Source organism: Diaphorina citri, unplaced genomic scaffold (genome assembly GCF_000475195.1).
Source record: "Diaphorina citri unplaced genomic scaffold, Diaci psyllid genome assembly version 1.1 scaffold1553, whole genome shotgun sequence".
In the NCBI taxonomy this organism is placed as follows: Eukaryota; Metazoa; Arthropoda; class Insecta; order Hemiptera; family Psyllidae; genus Diaphorina; species Diaphorina citri.
In genome coordinates, this window is record NW_007378979.1 from 61,096 (window position 1) to 71,892 (window position 10,797).

At 41.5% G+C, this 10,797-nt stretch overlaps 1 protein-coding gene across 1 annotated transcript in view; it reads left to right on the forward strand.

Moving 5' to 3' along the window:
- Positions 1-936: 936 nt before the first annotated feature.
- Positions 937-10,797, forward strand: part of LOC103516367 (hamartin) — a gene marked incomplete at its 3' end in the record, with an annotated part of 11,324 nt that continues 1,463 nt past the window's right edge. Inside the window, 3 exon segments of the mRNA XM_026828786.1 lie at positions 937-1,132; positions 2,612-2,793; positions 3,235-3,327. Of these exon segments, the coding sequence (XP_026684587.1) occupies positions 943-1,132; positions 2,612-2,793; positions 3,235-3,327 (465 nt within the window).

Here is a 10,797-nt window from a genome sequence, read left to right on the forward strand (position 1 = left end):
TTTGTGTAGCCTTTATGAGAAACGTTTTTTCTATTTTCTAGTAGTCACTAGTGAAGTCTTGTTTTTTTTTTTCCTAGCTTAGTCCCGACCCAAGAGAAGAAGAAAAGGAAGAAGGAGATTAATATGTTGGATAGTGACACCTATATCTTGAAGATACAATATGATGAAAATTTGTCCTTATTCACTCACGCCAGTCTAGTTAGACTGGAGCGTAACACGTCTGACTAGTAAGATAAATGATTTCTCAAGAAATATCTTGACAAATTAGTTTGTTTTGTTTGTTTGGTTGGTTGTTTTTTTTCCCAAAAAAGAGGTCACGAAAGGTTTTTATAAGATGCTAGAACTTAAGCGGTGAATAAATAATAATATGTTACCGTCCTCTCACCACACAGCCTATGATTGAGACAGTACGTCTACATCCATTCCTCATCATGTCATGTAAATGATTTCTCAAGAAATATCTTGACAAATTAGTTTGTTTTGTTTGTTTGGTTGGTTGTTTTTTTCCCAAAAAAGAGATCACGAAAGGTTTTTATAAGATGCTAGAACTTAAGTGGTGAATAAATAATAATATGTTACCGTCCTCTCACCACACGCCTTTATGTAGGCGTCCACAATGGACCCTTGACCCTAGCTTAGTCCCGACCCAAGAGAAGAAGAAGAAGATTAATATGTTGGATAGTGACACCTATATCTTGAAGATACAATATGATAAAATTTGTTCTCATTCACTCACGCCAGTCTAGTTAGACAGGAGCGTAACACGTCTGACTAGTAAGATAAATGATTTCTCAAGAAATATCTTAACAAATTAGTTTGTTTTGTTTGTTTGGTTGGTTGTTTTTTTTCCCAAAAAAGAGATCACGAAAGGTTTTTATAAGATGCTAGAACTTGAGCGGTGAATAAATAATAATATGATACCGTCCTCTCACCACACAGCCTATGATTGAGACAGTACGTCTACATCCATTCCTCATCATGTCATCCACGGAGGAAGAATTGTGCACGGAGCGATGGAAAAAGAGTGAGCACCACGCTGTTGTGTTTAACTGTACGCGATTCCTGTTGGATGGCACGAGTGAGAGTTCTCTACGGCCTCTGTCCTTGTCTAACATGAACCCGCCTTCCCTAGGTAAGAGAGATAGAAGCTCTGTCCTTGTCTAACATGAACCCGCCTTCCCTAGGTAAGAGAGATAGAAGCTCTGTCCTTGTCTAACATGAACCCGCCTTCCCTAGGTAAGAGAGATAGAAGCTCTGTCCTTGTCTAACACGAACCCGCCTTCTCTAGGTAAGAGAGATAGAAGCTCTGTCCTTGTCTAACACGAACCCGCCTTCTCTAGGTAAGAGAGATAGAAGCTCTGTCCTTGTCTAACACGAACCCGCCTTCTCTAGGTAAGAGAGATAGAAGCTCTGTCCTTGTCTAACACGAACCCGCCTTCTCTAGGTAAGAGAGATAGAAGCTCTGTCCTTGTCTAACACGAACCCGCCTTCTCTAGGTAAGAGAGATAGAAGCTCTGTCCTTGTCTAACACGAACCCGCCTTCTCTAGGTAAGAGAGATAGAAGCTCTGTCCTTGTCTAACACGAACCCGCCTTCTCTAGGTAAGAGAGATAGAAGCTCTGTCCTTGTCTAACATGAACCCGCCTTCCCTAGGTAAGAGAGATAGAAGCTCTGTCCTTGTCTAACACGAACCCGCCTTCTCTAGGTAAGAGAGATAGAAGCTCTGTCCTTGTCTAACACGAACCCGCCTTCTCTAGGTAAGAGAGATAGAAGCTCTGTCCTTGTCTAACACGAACCCGCCTTCTCTAGGTAAGAGAGATAGAAGCTCTGTCCTTGTCTAACACGAACCCGCCTTCTCTAGGTAAGAGAGATAGAAGCTCTGTCCTTGTCTAACACGAACCCGCCTTCTCTAGGTAAGAGAGATAGAAGCTCTGTCCTTGTCTAACACGAACCCGCCTTCTCTAGGTAAGAGAGATAGAAGCTCTGTCCTTGTCTAACACGAACCCGCCTTCTCTAGGTAAGAGAGATAGAAGCTCTGTCCTTGTCTAACATGAACCCGCCTTCCCTAGGTAAGAGAGATAGAAGCTCTGTCCTTGTCTAACACGAACCCGCCTTCTCTAGGTAAGAGAGATAGAAGCTCTGTCCTTGTCTAACACGAACCCGCCTTCTCTAGGTAAGAGAGATAGAAGCTCTGTCCTTGTCTAACACGAACCCGCCTTCTCTAGGTAAGAGAGATAGAAGCTCTGTCCTTGTCTAACACGAACCCGCCTTCTCTAGGTAAGAGAGATAGAAGCTCTGTCCTTGTCTAACACGAACCCGCCTTCTCTAGGTAAGAGAGATAGAAGCTCTGTCCTTGTCTAACACGAACCCGCCTTCTCTAGGTAAGAGAGATAGAAGCTCTGTCCTTGTCTAACACGAACCCGCCTTCTCTAGGTAAGAGAGATAGAAGCTCTGTCCTTGTCTAACATGAACCCGCCTTCCCTAGGTAAGAGAGATAGAAGCTCTGTCCTTGTCTAACACGAACCCGCCTTCTCTAGGTAAGAGAGATAGAAGCTCTGTCCTTGTCTAACACGAATTGGATTGACTATAGCAGTGTTTGTTTCTTTGTACAGATGTTTCGAAACCAGTGGAGACTGCTGACCTCACTGCCTCCTCACCTCACGCTTCCTATCTGAATGACACGGAGCCGCCAAGGTTTAGTCTATGTTCTCATCTGTCTGGTAATACCACCCCCGCGCCGCCCCTGCACCCTGAAACCACGCCTACCTCCATTCCTAGTACTCCACTCTATAAGGTACCTATAGGTTGTGTGAATCAAGAAATTAGACATGAGATACACAATGGATCTGCCTGGAAGAGACTGACAAGAAACGCAGACCCTAGGTATTTAAATAGGAAAAGGCTAAGAAAATTAATGATAATAGTGCTTGCATGTCTGACAAGACCCTTTACTTCAGCAGTTATATTCCATACCTCGGCTGGGATTGAACCCACGCCCTCCTGTTTATTAGGCGAGCGTCTTGACCACTACACCACCGAGGTATGTTTAAGGAGATAATTAGTGTAACTGTATATTATTACCTGTATATCTTAGTGTAACTGTATATTACCTGGGTTTCAGCTGTATACAATGTTTAAGGAGATAATTAGTGTAACTGTATATTACCTGTATATCTTAGTGTAACTGTATATTACCTGTATATCTTATTGTAACTGTATATTACCTGGGTTTCAGCTGTATACAAGTTCCTCACCCTATCCTCAACAAGAAGGTTCCTCTCCCCCTGAAGCCGCTATTGAAGCAACTCCCGAAACCACCCCTGTAAAGGTACGTACGTTAAGTAGCGACCGGTAGCGGTGTTAACCCGCGTACCCCACCTTTTATTCACTTCATAATTTGTGTGCTCCTCCTTCACGTAGTAACTACCTCTCTTTCCCCTCATTGCACTCCTCTTTCCTCTAATATTACTTCTGCTTCACTGCGTTGGCGGCGTGCCACCTCCCTTCTTTCCCCTCATTGCACTCCTCTTTCCCCTAATCTCACTTCTGCTTTAGTGCATTGGTGGCATGCAATGCTTTAAAATTAAATCGATGGCACGCTGCCAATGCAGTGAAGCAGAAGTGAGATTAGAGGAAAGAGGAGTGCAATAAGGGGATTCCTCTTTCCCCTAATCTCACTTCTGCTTTAGTGCATTGGTGGCGTGCAATGCTTTAAAATTAAATCGATGGCACGCTGCCAATGCAGTGAAGCAGAAGTGAGATTAGAGGAAAGAGGAGTGCAATGAGGGGAAAGAAAGGTAGGTGGCACGCCGCCAACGCAGTGAAGCAGAAGTAATATTAGACGAAAGAAGAGTGCAATGAGGATAGAGAGAGGTAGTTACTACGTGAAGGAGGAGCACACAAATTATGAAGTGAATAAAAGGCGGGGTACAAAATTGATTTCTAATTTTTTGGGGTGGGATGGAGTTTTGTTTATTTTTTGTGATCACTTGATTTATTTTGGGAGAAACGACTTGGTGGGGTTTTTTTTTATGCCACGAAGTGGTATTTTTTGGGGGGATCTCATAACTTTTTGCAGGAACTTAGCATAATATGACGTATGAGCGTAGCGATTATGAAGTGAATAAAAGGCGGGGTACAAAGTTGATTTCTAATTTTTTGGGGTGGGATGGAGTTTTGTTTATTTTTTGTGATCACTTGATTTATTTTGGGAAGAACGACTTGGTGGGGTTTTTTTTATGCCACGAAGTGGTATTTTTTGGGGGGATCTCATAACTTTTTGCAGGAACTTAGCATAATATGACGTATGAGCGTAGTGCAACAAAGTACAAAGGCAATAGGCATAGTAACATCATTTGATAAGGTTTGGTAAGTTTGGGTTTTTTCTGAGTGAAAAACACCATAGTAATATCTTTGGGTAAGTTTTAGTAAGTTCGGGTCGTTTCCGAGTGAGAAAATACCATAATAACATTATGTAAGTTTTAGTTAGTTCGGGTCATTCCCGAGTTGAAAATACCATAGTAACATTATTGAGTAAGATTTGGTAAGTTCCGATAATTTCCGAGTGAAAAATGCCATAGTAACATCATTGGGTAAGTAGTAAGTTTCGATCATTTCCGAGTGAAAAATACCATAATAACATCATTGGGTAAGTTTTGGTACGTTCTGATCATTTCCGAGTGAAATACATACTGGCTTACCTTATTTTCTATTTGACTAGGGTTCTTAGTTGGGGATTATTATTTACACCGACTCGAGTTTCGCCTCACTCGTAGGCTTTTTCAAGATGACTGAGGTTGGTTTGTTGTTGTTTGCGTAGGTGTTGGGCGAAATACATACATCATAGTAGGTAACATAATTGATTAACTTTCATGTAGCTGGTCCTAACCAACTTTGGATATTATGTATCACCTCATCAGGTAAAACCCGGCGTTTTAGAAGAAAAACAGAAAGGCCAAATACGCCCTTTGTCACTGTCCTCAATTGTCTATTGAAATCAGAAATTATATCTGTTATTATATTGCGGGATTCAAAAGCCTGCGGGATTGCTATCCCTAATACACACGTAGCACTGGTCCTAAGGCCTAACCAACTTTTAAAACTATCACCTTATAAGTTAAAACCCAATATTATGAGAAGAAAATCAGTCTTTTATCAAATTTAAAGCCGAAGGTCCTTTGGGGGCCTTGAAAATATGAAAAGACACAGCTACCACTCACGAGAAAAAAAAATGAGCCATCAACCATCAAAATCGGTCCAGTGGTTTAGGCTGTAGAGCGGTCAACGTCAAAGAAGAAGCGGAAGCGGAAGCAGCAGCAGCAGAAAATGATGAAAAATTTGACGTTTTTCAAAGTCAAATATCTCCGGCTAAACTTAACCGATTTTGATGATTTTTTTTTCTTTTTTTTTTTTCAACTTTAATCCGTTTTCTTCCATCATTTGTAGTTGTTCCTCTACAACTATCTGAAAACGGCTACTTTCCCTGTCGCGTATAATATCTCTAGTAGCGCGGTCAAACTTTCTTGACTTGGCGGGGCGAGCGCTACCGCGCTCCTTAATAAAGATCATTTATATAGGTATTAAGATGAATATAGGAATGTTCATTTGATATTGGTCTCTATTAATGACATAAATCACATTCACCGTCCCCACCAATGTCAGTATGAGCAATAACATCAGCACCTACACTTAGTTTCCCTCTGAGTTGGGATAATAAGATTCATTGTTTAACATAACATAAGTAACTCGTTTGATATCATTCTCTTCCTCAGGGTGGCGGAAACACTGCGCTCCCCCAGCACTAGGCTTAAGGATCATTTATATAGGTATTAAGATGAATATAGGAATGTTCATTTGATATTGTTCTCTATTAATGACATAAATCACCGTCCCCACCAATGTCAGTATCAGCGATAACATCAGCACCTACACTTAGTTTCCCTCTGAGTTGGGATAATAAGATCCATTGTTTAACATAACATAAGTAACTCGTTTGATATCATTCTCTTCCTCAGGGTGGCGGAAACACTGCGCTCCCCCAGCACTAGGCTTGGAGCGTTAACCCTCCTCGGTCACATTGTTCAGCGACAACCTACCTGGCTTTACAAGATCATGTCACATCCGACCCTGATGAAGGATCTGCTGAAAATTCTCAAAACAGAGTCTGACATGGTAGAGGTGATATCTGCACTGCTTGTACTCAACATTCTACTCCCCATCATTCCAGGCCTGATCGGATCACACTTGACCGACATATTTGAAGTATTCAGGTATGCCTATGTCTGGGGCCACAATCAGACCTTACACTCGGTTTAAATTTATCTCTTAGAATAATACTAGTAAATAATAGAAGTAATAGTGCTTATTTATACTGCTGGCATAGGACTGTAAAGTCCTTTTACTCCAGCAGTAAGCTACTACTACTTATTACTGTAGTCAAATTATATTGAATTGAGGATAAAATTCCATACCTCAACTGGGATTGAACCCATGCCCTCCTGTTTACCAGGCGAGTGTCTTGTCCCCTAGAATCCTAGATGAAGCAATCTGATTAGTTGATAAAATAAAATCAATTTCAGCCACTTATATGATAAATTTATAGACGTTTCATTTCAGCATTTCACAGCCAAGAGCCAAAGGTTTATAAAAGCTAGTTTTAGGTAACTTCACCCGAGGCATATTCCATTTTGAAGTATTCAGGTATGCCTATGTCCGGGTCCGGGGCCACAATCAGACCTTACACTCGGTTTAAATTTACTCGTATCTCTTAGAATAATACTAGTAAATAATAGAAGTAATAGTGCTTATTTATAATGCTGGCATAGGACTGTAAAGTCCTTTTACTCCAGCAGTAGGCTACTACTACTACTGTGGTCAAATTATATTGAGGATAAAATTCCATACCTCAACTGGGATTGAACCCATGCCCTCCTATTTACCAGGCGAGTGTCTTGTCCCCTAGATGAAGCAATCTGATTAGTTGATAAAGAAAATAAAATCAATCTGAGCCACTTGTATGATAAATCTATAGACGTTTCATTTCAGCATTTCACAGCCAAGAGCCAAAGGTTTATAAAAGCTAGTTTTAGGTAACTTCACCCGAGGCATATTCCAGGGCTGTATTTGGGGGGGGCCCCCCTTGAGCTCCATTTTTCTCCTTTACGTCAGACTCCGGAAAATTGGGGTCGAGGGGGCTCGGCCACCCCCCTCCCCTACCTTCGGGCTTCACTTTACTCATGTACTTACTGTAGGCCAGACTTTGAAAATTAGAAGCTCTGTCCTTGTCTAACATGAACCCGCCTTCTCTAGGTAAGAGAGATAGAAGCTCTGTCCTTGTCTAACATGAACCCGCCTTCTCTAGGTAAGAGAGATAGAAGCTCTGTCCTTGTCTAACATGAACCCGCCTTCTCTAGGTAAGAGAGATAGAAGCTCTGTCCTTGTCTAACATGAACCCGCCTTCTCTAGGTAAGAGAGATAGAAGCTCTGTCCTTGTCTAACATGAACCCGCCTTCTCTAGGTAAGAGAGATAGAAGCTCTGTCCTTGTCTAACATGAACCCGCCTTCTCTAGGTAAGAGAGATAGAAGCTCTGTCCTTGTCTAACATGAACCCGCCTTCTCTAGGTAAGAGAGATAGAAGCTCTGTCCTTGTCTAACATGAACCCGCCTTCTCTAGGTAAGAGAGATAGAAGCTCTGTCCTTGTCTAACATGAACCCGCCTTCTCTAGGTAAGAGAGATAGAAGCTCTGTCCTTGTCTAACATGAACCCGCCTTCTCTAGGTAAGAGAGATAGAAGCTCTGTCCTTGTCTAACATGAACCCGCCTTCTCTAGGTAAGAGAGATAGAAGCTCTGTCCTTGTCTAACATGAACCCGCCTTCTCTAGGTAAGAGAGATAGAAGCTCTGTCCTTGTCTAACATGAACCCGCCTTCTCTAGGTAAGAGAGATAGAAGCTCTGTCCTTGTCTAACATGAACCCGCCTTCTCTAGGTAAGAGAGATAGAAGCTCTGTCCTTGTCTAACATGAACCCGCCTTCTCTAGGTAAGAGAGATAGAAGCTCTGTCCTTGTCTAACATGAACCCGCCTTCCCTAGGTAAGATAGATAGAAGCTCTGTCCTTGTCTAACATGAACCCGCCTTCCCTAGGTAAGATAGATAGAAGCTCTGTCCTTGTCTAACATGAACCCGCCTTCCCTAGGTAAGATAGATAGAAGCTCTGTCCTTGTCTAACATGAACCCGCCTTCCCTAGGTAAGATAGATAGAAGCTCTGTCCTTGTCTAACATGAACCCGCCTTCCCTAGGTAAGATAGATAGAAGCTCTGTCCTTGTCTAACATGAACCCGCCTTCCCTAGGTAAGATAGATAGAAGCTCTGTCCTTGTCTAACATGAACCCGCCTTCCCTAGGTAAGAGAGATAGAAGCTCTGTCCTTGTCTAACATGAACCCGCCTTCCCTAGGTAAGAGAGATAGAAGCTCTGTCCTTGTCTAACATGAACCCGCCTTCCCTAGGTAAGAGAGATAGAAGCTCTGTCCTTGTCTTCCCCAGGTAGGAATGATTGTAATAGAAATAACCTGTAGTACTAGAACCATTTCCACTTTAACTGAAGATGCCCCCTAACTGGCGAAACGTCGTTTGCTGAAAATAAATTATTTTTTGTAAAGAAAAATAATAGTAAAAAAAAAATAAATACAGTTTGTTATCCTTTTCACTCTTGATAATTCATTTACTGTTGAGGGCTGGGACTGACAAGAAACGCCGACCCTATTTAAGTAGGAAAAGGGTGAAGGGTAAGAATAATCTATTGTAATAGAAATAACCTGTAGTACTAGAACCATTTCCACTTTAACTGAAGATGCCCCCTAACTGGCGAAACGTCGTTTGCTGAAAATAAATTATTTTTTGTAAAGAAAAATAATAGAAAAATAAATAAATACAGTTATCCTTTTCACTCTTGATAATTCATTTACTGTTGAGGGCTGGGACTGACAAGAAACGCCGACCCTATTTAAGTAGGAAAAGGGTGGGAAGAAGAAGAAGAAGAAGTGTAAAAGTACTATAGTCTGTCCAGAGCAAGGAGTCATCGACCCAAACTGAAGGAACCCATCAGAATGCGAGAATTCCTTGCATTGTTGCATTTAAGGTAAAGGTCTATTTTTATAAACTCTCTCTTTTAAAAAACAAAGGTAGCTTCGATCTGTAACCTTTTTTACAAGAGGTTGAATCACTGTACTATGTGGGAGAAAGCACTGTGCATTGTACCTTCCTCTTTTAAAGAACCATGGCTGGTCAATGGTTTGGTTGATTATTTCCTAGCATCGAATTCCCTCCGAGCAGTAGATATGTCCAGAGCAAGGAGTCATCGACCGAAAATGAAGGAACCCATCAGAATGCGAGAATTCCTTGCATTGTTGCATTTATGGTAAGGTCTATTTTTATAAACTCTCTCTTTTAAAAAGCAGAGGTAGCTTCGATCTGTAACCTTTTTTACAAGAGGTTGAATCACTGTACTATGTGGGAGAAAGCACTGTGCATTGTACCCCTCTTATATACTCTCTCTTCTAAAAAGCAGAGGTAGCTTCGATCTGTAACCTTTTTTTACAAGAGGTTGAATCACTGTGCTATGTGGGAGAAAGCACTGTGCATTGTACCTTCCTCTTTTAAAGATTTTTTACCGTTGCACCTTTGATATGTTTGGCAACGTAGCCTACTTTTTTGATGACTCATTGCTCTCATATCCATCTGGATTGACCTTCCTCTTTTAAAGATTTTTTACCTTTGATATGTTTGGCAACGTAGCCTACTTTTTTGATAACTCATTGCTCTCATATCCATCTGGATTGACTATAGCAGTGTTTGTTTCTTTGTACAGATGTTTCGAAACCAGTGGAGGCTGCTGACCTCACTGCCTCCTCACCTCACGCTTCCTATCTGAATGACACGGAGCCGCCACGGTTTAGTCTATGTTCTCATCTGTCTGGTAATACCACCCCCGCGCCGCCCCTGCACCCTGAAACCACGCCTACCTCCATTCCTAGTACACAGTGTTTGTTTCTTTGTACAGATGTTTCGAAACCAGTGGAGGCTGCTGACCTCACTGCCTCCTCACCTCACGCTTCCTATCTGAATGACACGGAGCCGCCACGGTTTAGTCTATGTTCTCATCTGTCTGGTAATACCACCCCCGCGCCGCCCCTGCACCCTGAAACCACGCCTACCTCCATTCCTAGTACTCCACTCTATAAGGTACCTATAGGTTGTGTGAATCAAGAAATTATCTATAAGGTACCTATAGGTTGTGTGAATCAAGAAATTATCTATAAGGTACCTATAGGTTGTGTGAATCAAGAAATTATCTATAAGGTACCTATAGGTTGTGTGAATCAAGAAATTATCTATAAGGTACCTATAGATTGTGTGAATCAAGAAATTATCAGGACTCAGGACATAAGACATTGCCCCCATTCAGCACGGAATACATATTTTTGGTGTGTATTCTATGAATGGGGGTACATCCCAACAAAAATAGACAGGACATTTTATTTTATTAAAGTTAAAATAAGAAAGTGGAAAAAAGGAAATTGCTTCTTTTTTGTACTACCTATTATTGTTTGTTATATGTTTGTTCTGTCTTATTGAAAAATAAAGTTAATTATCATTTTGAAAAAAAAAAATCATCAAAATACTTTTTAAGAGGTTTCATGCCAGTCTAGTTAGCTTGGTTTCATAGCGCGTCTGCCTTGTAAGCGCTAGACCACGGGTTCGATTCCCGCCCGGGGCGGATTTTATCCTGAACGGATAATGT